The 23,950-nt window shown below is 42.2% G+C and overlaps 1 protein-coding gene across 1 annotated transcript in view; it reads right to left on the minus strand.

Annotated features, from left to right (window-relative positions):
* Nucleotides 1–3,565: 3,565 nt before the first annotated feature.
* The window catches only part of CPLX4 (complexin 4), a 37,045-nt gene continuing 16,660 nt past the window's right edge, over nucleotides 3,566–23,950 (minus strand). The window contains exon 3 of the mRNA XM_048851553.2: nucleotides 3,566–7,128. Coding sequence (XP_048707510.1) covers nucleotides 6,901–7,128 — 228 coding nt within the window. The 3' untranslated portion in view covers nucleotides 3,566–6,900. The remainder of the gene's footprint in view (nucleotides 7,129–23,950) is intronic.

A 23,950-nucleotide genomic window follows, 5' to 3' on the forward strand; every position in this document is an offset into this window, starting at 1 on the left:
TAAGCTGTCCATTGTGTTGGTCTTCCCTTTGCCAGCCAGGAGCCCCTCTGCACTCTTCTAGCTCCAGCAAGGAATTGCCTGTCTCCAGCTCTGTAGCTCCTTTCTATAGGGCCCTCCTGGGCCCTTATTGGCTGCTTCCCCTGCAGCCACTCTGGTCTGCTTGGAGGACCTCTCCACTGCTTCTTCCCTGGGATGAGTATAGCAGGACCCCGAGGCCTCCAGCAGGGGGCCTCTAGGCCTAGTCCACCCCCGTCACACAAAGCCAGAGTTTTCCTTTCCTCTTTTCTACATGGCTGCTGGATTTTTAACTTCCAGCTTGGGAGGCCCAAAGGACAGTCAGTTTAAACATGCTAGATGTGTCATCCCTCATCTAGCACTATAGCACCTCCTACAGTGGCCACAGTGGGTGTGAGCCAACGTTCCTGTACTGGTACTTGAACCTGCAACACTTGACTCAGAGACAAAATTGCTACCAACAGCTTGATTAACTGTACAGGGTTAAGCATAGGCAACTTCCCATCAGAAGGAGAAGAATACATTTTAAGAGGCTTTAAATGTTCCTGTTTTAGTCTTTTTTCATGTTTATAATGGAGACACACTGGGTGTCATGCAGTGTATCTGTAATCAACTGGTTACTATACAATATCAGAGTTGACAGCCGATTTTTCTAACTGTTTTATAATGCTGATTGCACATGTTTTGGGAAGCATGATTTATAAATTACTGGTAATAAATATATACAATTTTTTCCCTTCTCTTTACTTATACATCACCTTTGCCATATTTTGAAACCAGTCTTGTATGCCTGACACAGGTTGAACCCCCATTGATAATAAATGCAACTTCTGCCTCGGTCAAGATGATAGCCCATTTTCACAGGATGCATTACCTGTGTTGCTAAAGCAGTTAAGATACAAAAAATAATAATTTCATTGAAACAGTTTGTGTTGAAGATTCCCTCCTCTTTCTAAGAGAAGCCTTTAAATGTGCTGAAGCCTTCTCAGAGCTTGTCCTAAAAGTCACCTGCGAAGGACTTTTAAAACTTTGGTCTTGTACCATTTGTGATTCTTGACAACTGTACAAAGAGGGGAGGAAAGGTTTTCTTCTTCTACTTTCTGTTTTCTTACCTTACCGGTATTAGGAATGATAGGTCTGATTCACCTGGTCTTGTTGGAGGACGTAGCAGGTTTATATTGTTGGATCTCCCACCATAATTGAAGGACAGTACTAAATCTTTAGCAAATGTTTCTTTCCCCAGAAATGTTAATCAAAGTCATTAAAGTTAAATGGTGTTCAAACTCAGAGTCAAGCTCTACCCACCATTTTTGTACTATGTTGGCAAGGAATGTGGTTTTATTTTTACCAATGTAGTTATATCGAGACAATCCCTTGTGTAGACTCAGTTATACCAGTGTAAAGATGCCTTTTACAGATATATCTTCTCCCCCTGCCCATATAGGCATAAGGGCTTGTCTATGCTACGGTGCGGGGTCGTGAATAGCATAGCTGAAGTTGATGTACTTAGATCTACTTACTGCGGTGTCTTCACTGCGGTAAGTCAACAGCTGACGCTCTCCTGTCGACTCTGCTTGCGCTTCTCATTCTGGTGGAGTACCGGAGTCGACAGGAGAACATTGGCCTGCTAAACTCAGGGTTGTGAGTTCAATCCTTGAGGGGGCCATTTAGGGATCTGGGGCAAAAACTGGGGATTGGCCCTGCTTTGAGCAGGGGGTTGGACTAGATGATCTCCTGAGGTCCCTTCCAACCCTGATATTCTATGATTCTATGACCCCCACAGGATCGATTGCTGCCCGCTGATCCAGCGGGTAGACAAGCCCTAAGATATACAGGTATAACTGCATCCACTCCAGAGCCATTGTACCACTTTACTTATACCAGTATGGTTAAAATGGTACAACTTTTGCATGTAAACATGGCCAACACCTTGATTCAAATCTCACCTCCTCTCAGGCCCAGATCCTGCAATTAATTATATGCAGTTATAATTATATGCACAGCCCTGCACCCATTTTAAGCTCCATAGTCAGTTGCAGGTGTCTCACAATCAATCAGGGCTGTAGTTGCCCAACTTTCAATCTCTGGGATCACAAAATGCTAGAGAGAGAGGACCTGAATTTTTGATGGAAAAGACCAAGTAGGGAAACTCTCCCTCCCAGTAATCTTTTATTTATTTAGTCCTAAAAAAAAATAAAAATTTTAGACTTTCATTAAACATCATAGAAAAGCAAAAAGGACCTAAAAAGCAGGGGTCACCTTTAAAAACTCAGGACCTGTGATTTATGGGGAACTTCCATCATTCTTAGCACACGGTCTCAAAGGCAGAAGTTCCTTTCACATATATTACATTAAAATGAAGTGCCCCTTCTGAGAAGCCAGGCAACATCAGACTGATGCCGCCGTGGTGTGTGTTTGTACTTGATTGACACCTGCCTGGGAGTTTGGGACTGATAACCACAACCTTAAAGGGTTTTTTTTCCCTGCTTGGTGAGGGATTGAGAGACAGAAAAACACAGAGATCGGGACAGTTGATGTGAACGGAGCAGTACAGCTGGTGGCTTGAACTACAGTTACTTTGATGGGAGGGTCTGAAAGTGGGGCTACAGCTGGGTACTGTTGCTGCTACTATCTACCTTCAAATCAACCATAGAAACAATATTACCTACATAATGCTAGCAAAAATGGACTGGACACAATATCCTGAGTCTCTTTCATGCCCCATAAACCCATCCCTGACATTCAAATCTTTCCTAACTGCTCAACAGCCAGGACTGATGTATTAAATACATAAACATTGCTAAAATCGCTAAATAACCCTAACTGATAAGAGCATATTTTCTGAAGCAAGTGCTGGGAAACAAACAAAGATTTTAAATAAGATTGCCTACGTTTTCCCACTCCACACAAAAGGGTAACCAGTTTAAAATGATGAATATACTCCGCCAAATGAATACAAAAATGGCCCTTGATATGATATATAATGAACATCTGAAGCCATGTAGTGCTCTCAATCCCTTTGAGCAACTGGAGTTGCACTGTGGATGGGGGACACATTGTTGATGAGATGATAAGCTTGTAAAAGTTTTGGATGAACTTATCCAGTCTATTTTTTCCTGTGATAAAGCACCTAAGATATTGCTTCTTTCTTGAGTATCATATTGGTAAGCTTGCAGGCTAAATGCAAGCACTGATACAACACCTAAGCCAAAGCCTTGACATTGCTAACAAGATGGAGTGGTGGGGGAGGCGGGCGAATATATTACATTTAGAGAATCGACCCATCCTTAGAAATTGATTCTACTCCCACTCAAATGAGTGGAAAACTCCCATTGACCTGAATGGTGCAGGATCAATCCCCTACTGAGATCTTCTAATTCCTCTTTCTTACATACATGGGATGAGTAAACTGTCAGCAGCCGTTCACATGAATGTTTTCTGGTTCAATAAAACATTATATGCTGTTGTTCATAAAGCTAGTGAATTTATTGTAAATTTATTTATTTTATTTATTTAATGTAAATTTATTACATTTATTCAAGTAGGGGGCTGGGATAAAGGGAGAAGAACTTTATATTCCAAGGGAATGTTGCCCTCTTAAATTGAGCAAAATATACATTTTGTGAAAGCAAAACTTTATAAAACTAATGCTTAGGATCAATATAAATGTCTCTTCAATGCTTTTAAATTCCAGTAAAAACCATTGTGTTTAAATCAATAAAAACATTGCAATCCAATCATTGCAGCACCAAATCCTGAAAGTGAAACTGGCTTCTTTTGATATTCAGTGCCAAGCCAAGGGATATGCAACAGGTAAAGAGAGAGCATCAGCAAAGACTGGTACACTAGATTTTAAAGGGTCTTTCACATTTAGTACCTAGGGTATGATTAGTAACATAGGAAAAGGAATGTGTGTAGCAGACCTGGTTTAAGTTGACAGAATCCCTTTAAATGTTCAATAATAGAGAGGCAGGTGTTTCTCTGTATCTACCGTTGGGCTCTGAGAATGCCCAGCTACTTCCACATTATACCCACCCTCTGAAGGTCCCATTTCAAAGCAACCACACCTCCTTTCTGAAGACCATCAAACAGGAATTCCTTTGGAAATTCTCAACAAAGCTCCTTCACTGACCACGTTGTAGATCAGGGGTTCTCAAACTGGGGCTCGGGACCCCCCAGGGGATCGTGAGGTGATTACATGGGGGGTCATGAGCTGTCAGCCTCCACCCCAAATCCCGCTTTGCAGCCAGCATTTATAATGGTGTTAAATATATAAAAAAGTGTTTTTAATTTAGGAATGGGGGGTCTCACTCAGACGCTTACTATGTGAAAGGGGTCACCAGTACAAAAGTTTGAGAACCACTTTTGTAGATCCTGAAAGATACAAGGCACTCCCTCCCCTAGGGAGTTCAGGGGGCTGATCCCCCAGAGGCCAGTTTTAACTCAAATAAATCCATTAGTCCAATATTAAAGGTGGAAGCTGTTGGGAAGTAATTAAAAACTGGAGGACTGGGGGAAGTGATGTTGAACTCTTCATGGATCTCATATCTAAAGTCCACTTTAAAGCTGCCTTTGGCCGTTTCAAGGAAGATAAGTGAGACCAAGTTTGGCCTGTGTGTTCACAATGAAAAAGCGACCATATTTTAATGCATTTGTTCAATGTAAACTAAGGGGGAGGAGAGGGAGAGAGAGAGAGAGACAGACATATAAACCTCTCAAAGAGCATTAATCCAGGTACACATATTGTAGAATATTAGTCAGTTTCATCCTGGTCTATCTGTCCAAGGAATTACACAGCCCACGTCACCGCAGTATTGAGCGTTAATTAGTGTATTCTTACAACAGAGAAGTGTTATTACCTCTGTGTTACAGGTGGAGAACTCCAGCAGAGAAAGAGTACATAATTTGCTGAAGGGCACACAGGAAGTCTGTGACAGAACCAGGCACTGAATCTGATCTTGAGTCCCAGTTCACTGCCTTAACCACAAGACTACGCTCTGCACTAGCTATCGACAAGTTATCTCATAGTCCCTAATTTAATGTCTCTTATTATAGGCTCTCAGAAAAAAAAATGCCTCATGTCTGCCAGTAGAGGCTGTGCCAAGCTTGTCTCAGCGGGAAGCTGGTCATTGCATACCTTTGTGCTTTGAGAACTTTTGGGATGAAAAGGGCTAAACCAATCAAATTATGATTAATCCTATCTTAGTGTTCACCTGATTACAGGACTGAATCCCAAAGTCCTTATTCAGGACCTAATTCTTCCCATTTATGCTACGGTCACTCCCACTTTATATCAGGGTAAGTGAAAGGAGAAATCAGGCTCTTGGCGTTTACTTCGGCTTTACTCAGGCAAGTCTCTGGTTGACATTGATGAAAGTTTTACTTGAGTCAAGACTAAAACCTAAAGGCCAGATTCTGCTGTCACAGCAGTGTAAATGAGAAGAAAGTCAGTGGAATTATTTAGAATTGACACTGGTGTAGCTGATCAGACTCTTGTCTTGAGTAAGGAATTTAGGATTTAGCCCACTCTAAATACCTTTAAAACTGCAGATAAGATAAATATTCATGTCTAACAAGTGCACTGGTTCTTCTTTCCTGATCTCACTGGTTCTTTGTTCTGAGATTTATAAATAGCACATTTCATGAGAAGTAAAATATATTCTACAGTGGCTAATAATTGTAATTTAGAGTTACAGAAAAGCATGAGAAATAGTGGAGAGAAAAAAAATCAACAGCTGAAAAAGAAACAAAGCTTCTATTCAAGTTGCGCAAATCCCAGACTTCAATCAGATTCACTGCTAACACACCACATGTGTATATAGTATAAGATGCACAACAAAGATAACTGCAGGAGTACAAGGTGACACCATGAATTTAAAAATACTCACCTGTCACTTCTGGAGATCTGGGATCTAATAACAATGATAATACTTTGCATTTCTACAGCATCTTTCACCTGTAGAATAAGTATTAAATAAAATAAATTTGGTTATCTCAGTTTAGCCTATGCTGGATATTTATCAACATCAGAAACCCACATCATTTGGCACAAATGGCAGTCCAGGAGAGACCCACTACTGTAAGAGTAAGTTTGTGTTGTAGTTCAGGACTGAGGAGCAGTTAAAGTAATTGGAGGAAATTTGCATTATTCATTATTCCTGGCTCTAGTGCTAGCCACCTATCTTTGACTCACCACAAAAATCACTATATTCACTCAGAGCCATGCGATTGTGCAGCATCTACTGCAAGTTCTAAATCCATAAAGCATTTGTCTTAGTGTTATACATTTCAGGATTTTTTTTTATGCTTAGCATAGAGCTGGTCAAAAAAGGGAAGTCTAGTTTTGCAAAATATGTCAAAATTTCAACATTATTTTTGTTCTGAAGTGTTTGAAACGGACCCAATTTTCATTTTTAACATTTTTTTTCATGATTTATTTTTTCTGAAAACAATATCACAGTGATTATGGACAGTTTTCATTTACCAAAGACCCAATTTCTGGTTAAAAAATTGAAAACCATTCTGATACACTTTTTGATCTTTTCAATAAAAAATTTTGGGGAAAAGGCAGCACTTTTTGCAAAAAATAATTTGACAATTTTTCATGAAAAATGTTGTTTTTGAAAATGCCATTTTTTCATGGAAAAATTTTTTGTTTGAAAAATGCTGACCAGCTCTAGGTTAGTGTGATTTAAGCAGGTACATCTCCTACATTGATTTAAATCTGGAGGTTTAGAAGTCTCTCTCTCGCTCTCTCATATGTACACATACTGCTTTGGAACTATATGGCATTCCATCAATTTTGCTTGTACCGTGCAGCAACTCCCATGATACAGTATTAAATTCATCTGGTTTGCAAAAAGCTCTCAAGCCCTGGTTTCTCTTTTACATGACACAACATTTCTGTTCAGCTGCTTGCTTTATTTCAGTGAAAGTGGCTTGAGCTTTTTCTTTAATAGTGTCTATATCCATATTCTGAATGTTCTGTAACTGTCCAAGGATAGACTCCTTGTCTTCTTCTTCTACTTGATCTTCTGCCACCATTTTCTGAAGGTCTTCTGGTAAATCCACATCATCACCAGCCATTTGTATCTGGTTCTCATCCATTTCACTCTGTGAGAAAAACAAATATAGTCCATTCCATTATGACAGCACACTGCCTTTGCTAATATAGAACCTGATCTATCAGCTGTTGAAGGTGATTTTTAGACACAACAAGTGAATTTGGGTGCCCAGCCTGGGAAACCATTAAGAGGTATGATTTTCAGAAAGTGGTGAGCACATGTCCTCTGAAAATCAGGTTCCTTTAGGGTGTTTCAAACAACACTGCCAAAAATGGAGGTACTCAGAATCACTTGACACTTTTGAAAATCTTGGTCATCACTATTAATTGTGGTGACAAGTTGGTACTCTGTGTGTGTGATCTAGCTACATAAACAACGAACAACAACATCAAAATCAACCTGTTGCAACTCCCGGAGCTAATCTGCAGTATAAACTCACTTCTGGAAGCTTATTCTTTCAGCTGTGACCTACAGATGACATGAAGCAATGTTTTTGAGGCTAAGAAGTCGATTATACAGGTGGTCCAGAAGGCATTAGCTTTAGCGAAATTGTGCTGCTGTTGTTTTTTTTGTCGGAACGCTGACAGAATATCTATTAGATCCTGAAAACAAAGCCAATGTATCACTTTGCGCAGTGTAAGTGAAAGCTGGAAAAAAATGGATTTCCTCGGACCGTTGGAAAAGGCCTCCGATCAAAGGAATGGTGGCAGTGGTTGGGCTGAGGGTGGGGACTGCCCGTTTAGAATTTGACCATTGTAATGTTATGCTGGGCTGCCACATCCCTACCCCCAAATTAGAAACTCAGTAAGTCATTTTTTCTGATCTGTTTCTTTCCAAGCTGTAAACGATATCTGCAGTTACCATACAATCAATTCTCTGGGGAAAATCAACAGGTGCGGAGGAGCACGTGGTTCAGACAGAGACATCCCTTAGGGGGAGTATCTATAAATGGATATTCCCTGTGTCCTAGTAAGGCGAGGATGGAAGATGATAAAATACGGGTAGGATCTGATGAGAAACAGTCCAATGAAAAAAGTCTCATTCAGTTACGTCATGTAATGGCAGACAGCTAAAAAGGGACACATTTTTAAGTGCTTATATGCCAATGCTAGAAGTCTAAATAATAAGATGGGTAAACTAGAGTGCCTTGTATTAAATGAGGATATTGATATAATAGGCATTACAGAAACTTGGTGGAATGAGGATAATCAGTGGGACACAGTCATACTAGGGTACAAAATATATCAGAAGGGCAGAACAAGTTGTGCTGGTGGGGGAGTGGCACTTTATGTGAAAGTAAGCATAGAATCAAATGAAGTAAAAAAATCTTAAATGAACCAAACTGTACCATAGAATCTTTATGGATAATAATTCCATGCTCATATAATAAGAATATCACAGTAGGGATATATTACTGACCACCTGACCAGGATGGTGATAGTGACTGTGAAATGCTCAGGGAGATTAGAGAGGCTATTAAAATAAAAAAACTCAATAATAATGGGGGATTTCAACTATCCCCATATGGACTGGGCACATGTCACCTCAGGATGGGATGCAGAGATAAAGTTTCTTGACACCTTAAATGACTGACTCTTGGACCAGCTAGTCCTGGAACCCACCAGAGGAGAGGCAATTCTTGATTTAGTCCTAAGTGGAGCACATGATCAGTCCAAGAGGTGAATACAGCTGGACCCCTTGGCAATAGTGACCATAATATAATTAAATTTAACATCCCTGTGGTGGGGAAAACACCACAGCGGCCCAACACTGTAGCATTTAATTTCAGAAAGGGGAACGACACAAAAATGAGGAGGTTAGTTAAACAGAAATTAAAAAGTACAGCACCAAAAGTAAAATCCCTGCAAGATTCATGGAAACTTTTTAAAGACACCATAATAGAGGCTCAACTTAAATGTATACCCCAAATTAAAAAACAAAGAACCAAAAAAGAGCCACAGTGGCTAAACAACGAAGTAAGAGAAGCAGGGAGAGGCAAAAAAGGCATCATTTAAAATGCAGAAGTTAAATCCTAGTGAGGGAAATAGAAAGGAGCATAATCTCTGGCAAATGAAGTGTAAAAATATAATTAGGAAGACTAAAAAAGAATTTGAAGAACAGCTAGCCAAAGACTCAAAAAGTAATAGCAAAAATGTTTTTAAGTACATCAGAAGCAGGAAGCCTGCTAAACAAACAGTGGGGCCACTGGACGATCGAGATGCTGAAGGAGCATTCAAGGACGATAAGGCCATTGTGGAGAAACTACATGAATTCTTTGCATCAGTCTTCATGGTAGAGGATGCGAAATGTGAAATTGCAGAACTACTAACTGTAGTATGTAACCTAACGTTTAAATTAGCTTCTGTACCAAATGACTGGAGGTAATGTGACGCCAATTTTTTAAAAGGGCTGCAGAGGTGATCCCGGCAATTACAGGCCAGTAAATCAGACGTCAGTACCAGGCAAACTGGTTGAAACTATAATAAAGACCAAAATTTTTAGACACATAGATTAACATAACTTGTTGAGGAAGAGTCAACATGGTTTCTGTAAAGGGAAATAATGCCTCACCAATCTACTGCAATTCTTTGAGGAGGTCAACAAGCATGTGGACAAGGGGGATCCTGTGGATATAGTGTACTTAGATTTTCAGAAAGCCTTTAACAAGGTCCCTCACCAAAGGCTCTCAAGAAAAGTAAGCAGTCATGGGATAAGAGGGAGGGTCCTCTCATGGACTGGTAACTGGTTAAAAGATAGGAAACAAAGGTTAGGAATAAATGGTCAGTTTTCAGAATCGAGAGAGGTAAATACTGGTGTCCCTCAGGAGTCTGTACTGGGACCAGTCCTATTCAACATATTCATAGATGATCTGGAAAACGGGGTGTCATAAATATAAAGGGAAGGGTAAACCCCTTTGAAATCCCTCCTGGCCAAGGGAAAGCTCCTCTCACCTGTAAAGGGTTAAGAAGCTAAAGGTAACCTCGCTGGCACCTGACCAAAATGACCAATGAGGAGACAAGATACTTTCAAAAGCTGGGAGGAGGGAGAGGGACAAAGGGTCTGTGTCTGTCTGTGTGCTGTTCTTGCCAGGGACAGAACAGGAATGGAGTCTTAGAACTTTTAGTAAGTAATCTAGCTAGGTATGTGTTAGATTATGATTTCTTTAAATGGCTGAGAAAAGCATTGTGCTGAATAGAATAACTATTTCTGTCTGTACATCTTTTTTGTAACTTAAGGTTTTGCCTAGAGGGGTTCTCTATGTTTTTGAATCTAATTACCCTGTAAGATATCTACCATCCTGATTTTACAGGGGGGATTTCTTTATTTCTATTTACTTCTATTTTTTATTAAAAGTCTTCTTGTAAAAACTGAATGCTTTTTCATTGTTCTCAGATCCAAGGGTTTGGGTCTGTGGTCACCTATGCAAATTGGTGAGGCTTTTTATCCAACATTTCCCAGGAAAGGGGGGGTGCCACTGTTGGGAGGATTGTTCATTGTTCTTAAGATCCAAGGGTCTGGGTCTGTAGTCACCTAGGCAAATTGGTGAGGCTTTTTACCAAACCTTGTCCAGGAAGTGGGGTGCAAGGTTTTGGGAAGTATTTTGGGGGGACAGACGCGTCCAAACAGCTCTTCCCCAGTAACCAGTAATTGTTTGGTGGTGGTAGCGGCCATTCCAAGGATAACGGGTGTAATATTTTGTACCTTGGGGAAGTTTTGACCTAAGCTGGTAAAGATAAGCTTAGGGGGGTTTTTCATGCAGGTCCCCACATCTGTACCCTAGAGTTCAGAGTGGGGGAGGAACCTTGACACGGGGTAAACAGTGAAGTGGCAAAATTTGCAGATACAAAACTACTCAAGATAGTTCTAGGCAGACTGCAAAGAGCTACAAAAGGATCTCTCAAAACTGAGTGACTGGGCGACAAAATAGCAGATGAAATTCAATATTGATAAATGCAAAGTAATGCACATTGGAAAGCATAATCCCAAATAGACAAATAAATGATGTGGGCTAAATTAGCTGTTACCACTCAAGAAAGAGATCGTGGAGTTATTGTGGATAGTTCTCTGGAAACACCCACTCGATGTGCAGCGGCAGTCAAAAAAGCAAACAGAATGTTGGGCATCATTAAGAAAGGGATAGATAATAAGACAGAAAATATCATATTGCCTCTATATAAATCCATGGTACACCTACATATTGAATTCTGCATGCAGATGTGGTTGCCCCTTCTCAAAAAAGATATATTGGAAGTATTTCTTCACACAATGCACAGTCAAACTGTAGAACTCTTTGCCAGAGGATGTTGTGAAGGCCAAGACTATAACAAGGTGCAAAAAAGACCTAGATAAATTAATGGAGGATAGGTCCATCAGTTGCTATTAGCCAGGATGGGCAGAGATGGTGTCCCTAGCCTCTGTTTGCCAGAAGCTGGGAATGGGCAACAGGGGATGGATCACTTGATGTTTATCTGTTCTGTTCATTCCCTCTGGGACACCTGGCATTGGCCACTGTTGGAAGACAGGATACTGGGCTAGACCAGAGCAGAACGCAAAGCACTGGGTCACGGCCGCTCTGGTCAACAGCACAGACTGGGTTGTTAAAAGTCTCATCAGCGGTGCTGCCCGGCTAAGGCAGGCTAGTCCCTACCTGTTCCAACACCGTGCTTCACCCTGGAAGCAGCCAGCAGCAGGTCCGGCTCCTAGTTGGGGGTCCACGGGGGATCTGCGTGCTGCCCCCACCCCTAGCACCAGCTCCCCACTTCCCAGCCAATGGGAGCAGGGGGGGACTGTTCCTGCTGGCACTGGCCGCTTCTGGGGCACAGTGCAGTCTGTGGTGCCAGGAAAGGCAGGAAGCCTGCCTTAGCACCCCCACTGCACCACTGACTGGGAGCCGCCCGAGGTAAGCCTGCACCCCAACCTCGTGCCCCAATCCCTTGCCCCAGCCCTGAGCCCCCCCAAACCCAGAACCCGTTCCTGCACCCCAAACCCCTCATCCCCGGCCCCACCCCAGAGCCTGCACCCCAAGCCCAGAGCCCTGACCCCCTCCTGCACCCAACCCCCTGCCCCAGCTCAGAGCCTCCTCCAAAACCCTGAACCCCTCACTTCCAGCCCCACCCCACAGCCCTCACCCCTGCACCCCAAACCTCTGCCCCATCCCTGGGGTATGGGAGGGGCTCAAACATCCCCTGCTCTGTTGGGTTGTGGGCATCAACAATTTTCTTTAACTGGGTTACCAGAAAAAAAGTTTGAAAAGCACTGGGCTAGATGGACCTTTGGTCTGACCTAGTATGGCTGTTCTTACGTTTCCACTAAATCAAAATATGGGGAGTAAGCTTAATACAGAGAAGTAAAATAATCAGCAATTATTTTAAAAAGCGTGAATCTGAGCTACTAAATTACATATATTATGCCTAGAGTCAAACAGTGTTCTATTTATAATACCAGGCTAATGGTCCGGTTACAAGAGAACTGGACTTAACATAACATGGATACAGGGGCGAAAATAACTTAAAGAACTTACCGGTACTCCAGAGTCCTGAGCAAGGGGTCGTGGCCTTGACCAGAAGAGGTGGGGCCTTTAAATACCCGGGCCCTTTAAATCAAGATTTAAAGGCCCCAGGGCTCCGGCTGTGGCTGGGAGCCCCGAAGCCTTTAAATCACCCCCAGAGCTACCAACTGCAGAGGCAGCTGGGAGCCCCAGGGCTCAGGGGCAGTTTAAAGGGCCCCGGATGCCGGCCGCCACTACCGCAGCAGAGCCCCTGGCCCTTTAAATCACCACTGGAGCCCTGCTGTGAGCCCTGTGATTTAAAGGGCCCCAGGGCTCCGGCCGCTGCGGGGTTCGGGTGGTGCTTTAAAGGGCCTGGGGCTCCCTGCAGCGGCTGGAGCTCCAGGCCCTTTAAAGCGCCACTGGAGCCCTGCCACCGCTACCCCAGGGGCTCCGGCAGCGGGGCCTGGGGCTCCCTGCAGCGGCCGGAGCCCTGGGCCCTTTAAAGCACTGCCCGAGCGCCCTGCCAGAGCCCCTGGGGTAGTGGTGGCAGGGCTCCGGCGGCGATTTAAACGGCCAGGGGCTCCGGCCGCTGCGGGGAGCCCCAGGCCCTTTAAAGCGCCAGCCTGGGGAAGCCGGTCCGGTCCGGCATGCTGGCTCTTGCCGGTACGCTGTCCCGGACTATACCAGCTTACTTTCACCTCTGCCTAGATATTACCGCAGCCACCTTGTATACCCAGCAATCATAAGCTGGAAACAGGAACACCACATAGTCGAGAAGAATTTAGCCTTGGCAGACAGAACAAAAACATCTGCACAGCTGCAGTTATAACAAGAATAGCTGACCTTGGTCTAGGTGCCTGTATTGTAAGTTTTCAGCTGAAAGTTTCTTTGCTGATAAGTAGAAATTATGAGGGATTTTTTTGCTGTTGCTAGGGAAATTGTTAGTCTATTAGAAGTTACTTTGAGTTATGCTTTGTTTTGAGCTACTTAAAAAAGATTAGTTAAGAGTGTGCATTTTGGAGAAGTTTGGATTTTCTATGAGCAAACTGACTGACATCAATGTCCCCAGTGGCAAGGACGACGGCTGGCCACTGGAGACCTGCTGCCGCCACTTGACAGCACCTCAGACTTTGGGTAGCTATCTCTGCGGTGCTCTCTAGACTACTGCTATTTTTGATGTGTATTTTGTACTCAGTCAAAACAAGGTTTGTTTTTTTTTTTTTCCAGTGGAAGCATTCTTATATGTACCAATCATTTATCGGATGAGGGTGCTTTGTCCCCCATCTGGAAAACAGAGATTAGTTAGCATAGCTTTGGGTTCAGATAACCCCAGGTAACAGTGCCTGGTTTTAATTGAACTACTTCATTGATTAACCATCTTTTGTATTAAAGGGTGGTTTGGAGAGCAAACTCTCACACTGTACACATACTTTGTTCTGTTAAAATACAATGGAAGGAACAGGCCTATGGGTCATGATCAAGACTCTCCTGTCCTAAGCCTCAGCTATCTACCACTATTCCATAACCCCTAGCTAGTTCCCACGGATAATTTATATAGCAGCTAAAATTGTGCTAGGTACTTTACAAGCATGTGAGAAGAGAGGTCTTGTAGAGTTTACAATCTAAGTAGCCAAAATACAATAGAGATCTGGGAGAAAGTATCTAAGCACACAAGAATGTGATTGAGGTGATGTTCAGTACATATATCTTATTAGTTCCACAAAGTATTTATAAATCCCTTCTCTTCCCATGTGGCTAGAATTTATTGACAATGGGAAGATTTTTGTTGCTTTTTAAAATATTCTATTCACCGAAAAGTAGGTTAAAGAGGTTCGGCTTAAATTGTACAAAAAAATCACCATAAAGATATATATCATTTCAGTTCAAATGGCAAAAGTTCTGGAAGACAGAAGCATATGAAAACAGTGCAATCGAATGGAAACTATTCTGCAACCTTAAAAAGAAGGTAGTGCTACCTGAAGGCAATGTTCGTTATTTGGTGTAGGAGGGTTTGGAATTTGGCCCTGTTCAGTTTTACACTAAGACCCTTTTACGTCTCTCTAACAACATAAAGGGTCTTAACATGGGAGCAAATTACATTTATACCCACTTTCAAAACCCTTCTCATTGCTAGAGTGGTGTGTCGGAGTATTAGTGTAAATAATATGTAGTGAGTGCTAATTTCTGAAAGGCCCCATTTATTAACTAACTTTAAAAGGAATCTGGTGGCTAATAAGGAATTTTAGGGATTGTCAACACGTGGAATTTAAGTGTTTGCTAAACAGGAACACGGTACTCTTATGCTGGAATAAGAATGTCCATACATGGAGTTAATCAGGAACTACTCCATGGGTAAACAAGCCTTCAGAACAAAACTTCTTCCACCAAAGGCTCCTCAAAAAAGTGTGTTAGCATGAGAAGGTGCTCACATACTACAGTGACGAGTGTGGTATGAGATTCTTTATAGGATAAAATAACTGGACAAATTCTTCTCCATCTTCCTTAAACCAAACATACGTAACAGAAACTATCTGTAGGTCTCCAGTCAGCGTCTGTCTGTGACATGCTGAAAGTGAGGGGTTGTATTGTGCATAATCAAAGCACTAGCTGCAGCATTGTTAAGTGAAGTAATGGGAGGACTTAGACAACAAAAGAGAGGATGGAAGTTGGGCATGAGTCTGAGAATGCAAACGAGAGGCAAGGGAAGGAACTAGTTAAGCAATTAAAGGGAGCAAAATGCAGCAAATACTATACACGCTTGTTTTCTGCTTGCTTGCTGAAAAGCCCTGCCAATGGGACTATGTCAATTTTTCAAACAATGGCCATTTTGTTTAAATTTTATGGTGAATTCTGATGGGTCCAGCATTCATAAAAGCAGGATATTTTGACACAGTTCACACATCAAAGATAAGCATTAATGCCTCATTATATCTCCAAAATGAAGCATGACAGTGGCTAAGGCCCAATCTGAATAAGCAGTAATGCGGTCAGCAGGAGGTGTTTCAGAGAATGAGAGGGTTCTGGTATCCGAATGACTGTATGAATGAATCAATGTAAGAATGAATGCAAGAATGCACATGTGCAATGGACATTCAGTCTCAGTTCTATAGCAAGGGAGGTCAGATTGGCTTACCCGACTGCTTAATCATTATTTACTGTTACAGGTTTCCACGTGACAGTATATTTGATAGCTTTGTTTACCTCAAATCTGATTTTTTTCATATGCTGTTAAAATAGCCTGGGCAATACCAGAGTTAATATGATGCAAATAAAATCAAGATGCTTGCAAGAAACAATAGGAATAGGATTTGCTACCACTTAATCTGTTGAAGACAGCAACAATATTATAATAAATATTCTTTATACAGTTAACAATGCATTAATAAGGAAACTTTTGCTACAAAAGGAGTTTCTCTTCTTGAGGTTCTTCCCAGCCAGTAGTACAGGTGGATGAGGGTGGACTTCAGATAACAAAAGTTACCCTACAAATTAGACAAACTCACATTAACCAGTCAGCCATAGATTTCCCAACCTTTAGAACTGTAGCAATAAATATATTAACACTACTACATAATGAATTACTGTATATTAAATCCATACATGCACAGTACTCACTTGGCCCACCACTACCATGGTCGATGATGGGGTTGAACCAAAATCCCAGAACTGAAGATCCTGGACTGCTAATCATGCTAAGAATTCTAGTAGGGAACAGACTACCAATGGTAAACTAAGAAGAATATAAACCTCAACCTTCCTTTCGAGGCAGCTTCTCAGAGTTCCAGTTCCCGTTCTCCTACTTTGACTGTTTAATGGAAATTTAGTTTAGATATCTGGATTTTATTGATTTGCGTAAGCCTGATAGACATAATAAGGGATTTGTTCTATTAGAAAATCAGACCAAAATTTTCAGTGGGAGCTAGCTGGTTCCCAACACTTAAAAAAAAAATCAGTTCTATCATTCAGGTGCCTATATACAGAATTAGGTGGCCACCTTTAGCACCCCATTTTGAAAGTCCTGGCCTTAATATCAAATTCATTTCAGAGCCTGCTGGAAAAAACATTAAAATATCCTTTGTAATACATTTATACCAAAACCCACCAATCCCAGCCAGCGAATTATTGTTAATGATTTTAAATGGAAGGTGCTCAGACACTATGAATAGGTATCAGTATAAAATCCCAAGGTAGATAGGTGGAAATATTGTTTTCATTGCTGAGGAAAGCACAGACTTAAATATTATTTTTCATTGAGAAAAGCATAATGTTACTTGAAGGCTTGTGGTCTACTGATGAATCACACTCTACTTTCTACGTGATTCTGCAAGTGCTTTTCAACACTCGCTTGAGGACGTGCACTTCTGAGAGTATAGAGTACATTAGCCACCGTTTTGCCTTAGCCTAGTTCCTTTAAAGCAGCATCTGCTCTAAACCAGAGCCCTGATTGTGGACCTTATACATCAGTGTAATTAGCAATCATCTAGTCTAACCATTCAGTCTGATCAACTCTATTTAAAATCAAAGCCAAAGGGATGAAAGATCACAGACTAATCCATACAGGAGCCAAACGATCTCCTCAATATCATTAAGCAACAGACTACATTTAGATTTATCATTTTATCATGTGATTTGCCTGTGCCTAATGTACAACAGTATTTGGATATGGTGACACTGAACAGAAGTCAGGGTTGTTTCAGGGCTTTGCAATGGGCAGATGGCAATTCCAATTAGAGTGAATCTGCACCTACAATGAAAGTCGCCTGCAAAATCTGACTTCATTAGGGCCTGTGGCTGTGTGCTGGGATTGCCATGGTGCACTGAGGGGAAGCAATTCTGCAACCCTAGGCACTATGGCACTGCTGTAGCCTCAGGATGGCAGTTACACTGTGCGCGGTGCACTCCCACTTTTGTGGAGAAGAGCGCCTAGCAGCTTTATGGATCCACTAGCCCTTCTCCCCACAAACTCCCTTCGCAATGGAGAAAGATCTCACCTCCCACCCCTGTAGAGCTCCATGGTGCACAACTGGTGTGTGGAGCCTGCATGGAATCCCCAAATCGTACTCCTCTTTCTACAGTGGAGCTACATCTGTTCTACTAGGTCAGGGCCTGCAGACAAAGGATTTGGCCTTGTAAGAAAGTACAGTATATGTTTTGTACAGGCAGTTCTCTGAAAACTCAGTGTTCCAAATTCTCCTCAGGAAAGTTTCTCTCTGTGCTTTGACAATATCTCTGAGGCAGAAAGGGATTATGTAGCATGCAGCGTAACGTTTAGCAAATCGCTTATTTTCAGAATAGTGCAGTTATTAAATTGAGTCAGTGATAGTCTGGCTCCAAAATACAAAAAAGTATTTAGGGATTATGAGGCTGCATATAATTAATTATACGTTTCTTTTGTTTCTCATGCATTGTAAGAGGAGAATGTATTCCTTTTTGAACTATTTTTTAAAAAAAAGGAGAATGTAAGTGCATCATTTTATAATGAGCCCGTTATATGGATGATGATATCTGTAAACTTTTTCCTTCAAATGGCAATGACTGAGACTCTTTACAGCAACCAGGAATCTGCCAAAGCAATGTCAATGGACAGTGAAAGTGGGGAGATTAGATTATACTGTACATTTCAACTGCAGACCAGATGGTGTTTTGCAAAGTCTTACATAAAAGCTGCGGGGAGGGGGGGATTTACGTTTCACTTCTAAAAATATTCATGACAAAAATTCAAGAAACTGACAAAGTCCCACAATTCTTTCCCTCTCCCTTGACCATTTCATTCTGACATTTTGCCCAGGTCTCCTAAAATTTTTCCTGCAATTTTTCCACCTGGTTCCTCACTGCCATCTCATACCTTCTTTTTAAAGAAGCTATAAGCCATTCATATACAGCTAGAGAGATGTCATCTTCTCCCGCTTACCTGTTTTTTTTTTTGGTAAGGCAACAAGAAAGCAGATTTTCTAGCCACCTCCAAATGACCTGGGCACAATAAGCAGTGAGATGTAGAGCTACTGATTTAAGTATGCCAGTCTGGGCTTTAAATGTGCAAGAGATAAACACAAAAAATCAGAGCTAAGAATTCCATTCCACGGTCTTATTATTGGGCATTCATTAGCACAACACAGGTGAGAACCAGGGGTGAAAGTAAGACTTATCGGTACACTGGGGCCAGCTCTGGCCCCCGGAAGGGGCGGGGCCTAGGGTGGCAGGGGCGGGGTTGAGGGGGTCAGAGCCAGCCCCAGCCCACCCTGTAAGGTAAGTGCCCCCTCCACTAGGGTAGCAGCAGCAGCCCAGGGCGCTGGGGGCTATTTAAAGGGCTGGGGCGGTAGAAGCAGGGGAGCCTTTAAAGCCCCGGGCCCTTTAAATAGCTGCCGGAGCCTTTAAAGCCCTGGGCCCTTTAAATAGCAGTGGGGCTCTGGAGGTGATTTAAAGGGCTGGGAGCCCCAGGCCCTTTAAATTGCCCCCTGGGGAAGCCAGGCTTACTTTCACCTCTGGTGGAAACCAAGAAGCAGCACCGTCCAAGGTGAAAATAAACCAGTTGACTTTTCGGAGCATAGATTATACTCCCAGAGAGAGATGAAGAACAGGGCACATTCTGATTTTATTACAAAGTGGAGAGAAACTGACTGCTAAACAGAGAAAGAATGGACCCTTTTTTGGGGCGGGGGAGGGGTTAGATATAAGGAAGTAAGGAGACAGGGTGCACCTTGCACCAGTGGATAAGGGGGATGGATGATGACGACTCCAAACCATATTTTGATCCCAGTTACGACAGTGTAAATCCAGACTTCATGAAGACTTTTGCCGTTGGTAGTGCAGGAGATGCCAGTGAATAAGACACTGGACTGGGACTCAGGACACCCAGGCTCTATTCCCAGCTCTACCACTAATCTTGAGCAGGTTGTCATCTCATCTCCATTATCCTTTCCCACTCTGTCTCTCATCTATTTAGACTGAGAACTTTGCAGGGTAGAGATAGTCTCTTACTGTATGTCTGTAAGGTGCAGCTCAGTGCAATGGGATCTCAGTTGAGTCACTAGGCACCACTATGACAAAAAGATAATCATGTTAGTTTGATTTACACTGGTGTAAAGCAAAACACAGTCTAGGCCTACATTTAAAAACAAACCCTATCTGATACAGAAGTCCAACAGAAGCAAAGCTATGGCTATCTCTTGATTTAGCACAGGACTCAGTATACTGGATTCTATCCCTGGCTGTGACTTATTAAAAATAATAATGCAATACCATCTCTGTCTAACTAACAGCTATAAATCAAATCCTGGAACATAACATTGAAGATTGACATCTCAGGTGATGCTCAGGTGTCAAATTCAGAGATAGGTCACATGCACAAATTTTTTTAGCATCAGATTTGGTATAATTTAAAATTAAAATGTTAGATTGAAAATTCAAAGACATTGGTGAGACTATTTTTTTTAGACAAATCACAGTAGGCAGAACACAGAAACATATCTACAGGTATAACAAAGCTTACCAGTCAAGGTATTGAATCCACACTGTTATTCCACTATTACACCAGCATAACACTGAAGTTAGGTAGAGATGAATCAGGTCTCCAAATGCAATGTTTAAGGCAGAGAGCTGTGCTCTTCCCATATCTCGCAGAGAATGCTTTGCTGATTACTGATTAGTTCCCTTACCATTATGCTTTCTTTTTCTGTGCAGAGAGGGGCAATCACCTCTATGTTTCTTGGCTCCTCTGTGCATGCAGTCCCAAAGTGCATCATCATTATTATTAAATATTTATATCTTAGCACCCAGAACCCCCCAACCAGGACTGGGGTCTCATCATGCTAGGTGCTTTAATTTTGTTGTTTTACCTTATAAATATTAGGAAAGCCAAGTCCCATCTTCTCTATTTTGCTCAAAGTCTTTCTTAGAGGAGCCAGACATATAAATCTGGAACTTTCTCATCCTTCAATTGAAGTGGGAAGCTATAGAATTTTTACCAAAAGAGCTTTCTTCAAACTCTTATTCAGTCCATTGAATTAGATAGGTATCAGACAACAACATTTTAAACAGTTTGAATAAGAATCACTTCCCCTCACACATTATCAAGGTTTCACCTTGCATGCTTTCTCTAATAACATAGTCCTCACAGTTCTCCAGTCATCCATTAAGTCTTCGAAGAAAACCAAGAGACAAGGCCTGTCTTTCTAATGTAAGTAACAAGCAGCAACTTCTCATTCAGCCTCTTTCAAAAAAAAAAAAAAAAAAAAAAGGCTCTCTGAATACATCATAAAGAAACAATAGTAGACCTAATTTTGTTTTCATTGTTGATCATCTTTAAAATAATTTCCTATTGTTACTGGCATTTCATGGTTGATTTTCGAATTACCTTGGCTGATAAAATATCTCAGGTTAGCTGTACATTTATATCAATTGCTCAGACTAGCCTAACAGTCCCATATAGATGACGTTTCAAATGACACACTATTTAATACACAATTTTGGAGGTCATAACCTTAGTTAGGATAACAGGAACTTTCCCCAGATAAGCTTTTTAAATGCAACTCATGAGATATCTATATTTTCACCTTCTTTTTGAGGCCTAATTCTACAAATTTGAGACTTCAACAGGACCATGTATGTGGGTAAGAAATATTCAACTGAGGTCAAGCCCGTGTTGGGTAAAAAATAAATTATTAAGCTGAATCCAGTTCACTGTATTAAAAACATGCAGTAAAGACAGATCTTATCTTGGAAATAGGTGATATGCTGACTACTGTGGAGAGGCAAAAGTTGTCAACAAATTATACCTCTCATAGATGAAAACATCTTTTCAATGACAAACCGAAGCTGACAATGCTGTTAATAGGATTAAGGTTCATTAAGGAATTGTTTTCTCCTATAAATCTGGTCCAAATAGCATGGATCTTTAGGTTTTGCACTGATGTGGGGGCCCTTTTTAATTCTGACATTCATTATTGTATTTACACCTTAGGATTCTTTCTGATATTGTTAACATTTATGCCTTTCAGTTCAATAGCCTGTTATTTAGATTCAAGCCAATGTTTCCAGATGGTTAATGCAGTTTGGGTTGTTGTATTACCTTTTTGAGAGTATTATGCAGTGCTTTATAAGGATAATGAAGAGCTATGCTTTTGTGGGGGAGATAATTTGAATCTAATTATTTGTTTTTTTCAATGTATAATTTATATATTTTTTCTATGATTAGAGGGAAGAAAGTTAGGTTACAACCAAGAAAATAATAGATCATATAGATGCACAAATCCAAAATGGTGAATCTTGCAACACTTATCCAGTTGGGCCCCAATTCAGCAAAGCACGTGCTTAACTGTTTTGCCAACTCAGAGCTTCTGTCCTTACTTGGGCAGAACTCCTACTATTGTCATTGGAAGTTTGATCAGAGGACTGAATGAAAAATGAGGCCAGAATACTACAATGAGCACTGGACAAATCCATAGGGATCACTGGGATTTTGGACAAAGGTGTGTGTGTGTGTGTTTGGGGAGAGGAGACCACTTGTGTAGAGATTATTGCAGCATCAGGGCCGAAGTATTACTAGGGTTGCCAACTATCTAATCACACAAACCCAAACACCTTTGCTCTGCGGCCCTGCCCCGCCCCTTCTCCGAGGCCCCATCCCTGCCCCGCCCCTTCTCCGAGGCCCTGTCCTGCTCACTCTATCCCCCATCCCTCCCTCACTTTCACCATGCTGGGGTAGGGGGTTGGGTTGCGGGAGCGGTTTTGGCTCTGGGCTGGGGCTGAGGGGTTCGGAGTGTAGGAGCTGGCTCTGAGCTGAGCACCCTGGGTACAGGAGGGGGTGCAGGGTGCAGGCTCTAGGAGGGCGTCTGGGTGCAGGAGGGGCTCAGGGCTGGAGAAGGGGATTGACATGCAGGAGGGGGTGCAGAGTGCAGGCTCTGGGAGGGAGTCTGGGTGTGGGAGGGGGTTCAGGGCTGAGGCAGGGGATGGGGTCTCTGATAGGGAATATGGGTGCAGGAGGGGGTGAGGGGTGCGGGCTCCAGCCAGGCAGTGCTTACATCGGGTGGCTTCTAGTTGCCAGCGCAACAGAGCTAAGGCAGGCTCCCTGCCTGCCCTGGCCCCACACCGCTTGTGAAAGCAGCAGCACTTCCCGGGGGAGGGGCGTCAGGGAGCTCTTAGTGCTGCCCCTGCCTACAGACACTGCCCCCGCAGCTCCCATTGGCCACAGTTCCCGGCCAATGGGGACTGTTGGGGGCGGTGCTTGCAGGCAGGGGCAGTGTGCAGAGACTCCCTGTACCCTCTCCACTCCCTGGGGCTGCAGGGATGCGTTGGCTGGTTCTGGTAGTGGTGCGGGGGCAGGGGCAGGGGCCTACCTTAGCCCTGCTGCACCACTGGACTTTAAGTGGGCTAAAATCTCCCGGATTGGCTTCAGTAGCCTCCGGGAGATAGAGCCAGATTCCAGGAGACTCCCTGAGAAACCCTCAGTATTACAGGGGAGATTTTCATCATCACCGTCAGGCACTGCCATGGACTAGGCCCCTAACTACGCTAGTGCCTTTGAAAACCACTCCTTTGAGGATTTAGCCCCACAGAAGTAACAGCAGTAAAATATTGCTCCAGGAAAGGAATGTACATTAGCTGGTTCATCACACATTCCCAGAAGGCAAAACAAAGTTTCATGATTGTTTTTTCTACTCATCCATTAATTTAAATGCTAGTTTTTTTTGGGTTTTTTTTTTTTGGTGTTTTTTTTTTTTTTTTTTTTTTAAACAGATTTAGGCCTGTGACCCAATCTCTACTTCTAAGTTCTATGGTGGCAGAATGAACTTTTTTGCAATTAAATTTGCCCTCAATTTTTTTTTTTTATTCTTCATTACTTACCGATGTTACAAAACCCATTTCTCCAAGAATGAAGTATTCAGGCCTTAGGGGCACGCATGATATGTTGACCCCAACAAATGTCATATTGAGATTGCTGGATGGATAAGAGATTAGTGGATAGCTAAGGATAAGCTCTACCCCTTGCATTGATGTCAATGCCCATCTAAATCCCACTCTTTCCAGCCACTGACAAAAAAGTAAAAGTTTTCTGTATAAATAAGTGCCAGGTTTGGGGGCAACAAACAGTTTCAAAAAAAGTTTGGATGGCATCCACCTCAGTGGACGGGGAACCAATCCCCTCAGGGACAGGCTGACTAGTGTACTAGAGGGAGTTAAACTAATAACAAAAGGGAGGGTGAAATGAGGGAAGATATGAGCCGTCATTTAGCACAAAATTGAGATGTTGAGAACGAACTTAATCAAGGGACATGAAGAAAAATTCTTTGACTGTGCCATTGCTAGAAGCCTGGGTAACAAACAAGAACTGGAATTCATAGAATCATAGAATATCAGGGTTGGAAGGGACCTCAGGAGGTCATCT

Source organism: Caretta caretta, chromosome 5 (assembly GCF_965140235.1).
Source record: "Caretta caretta isolate rCarCar2 chromosome 5, rCarCar1.hap1, whole genome shotgun sequence".
Lineage (NCBI taxonomy): Eukaryota > Metazoa > Chordata > Testudines > Cheloniidae > Caretta > Caretta caretta.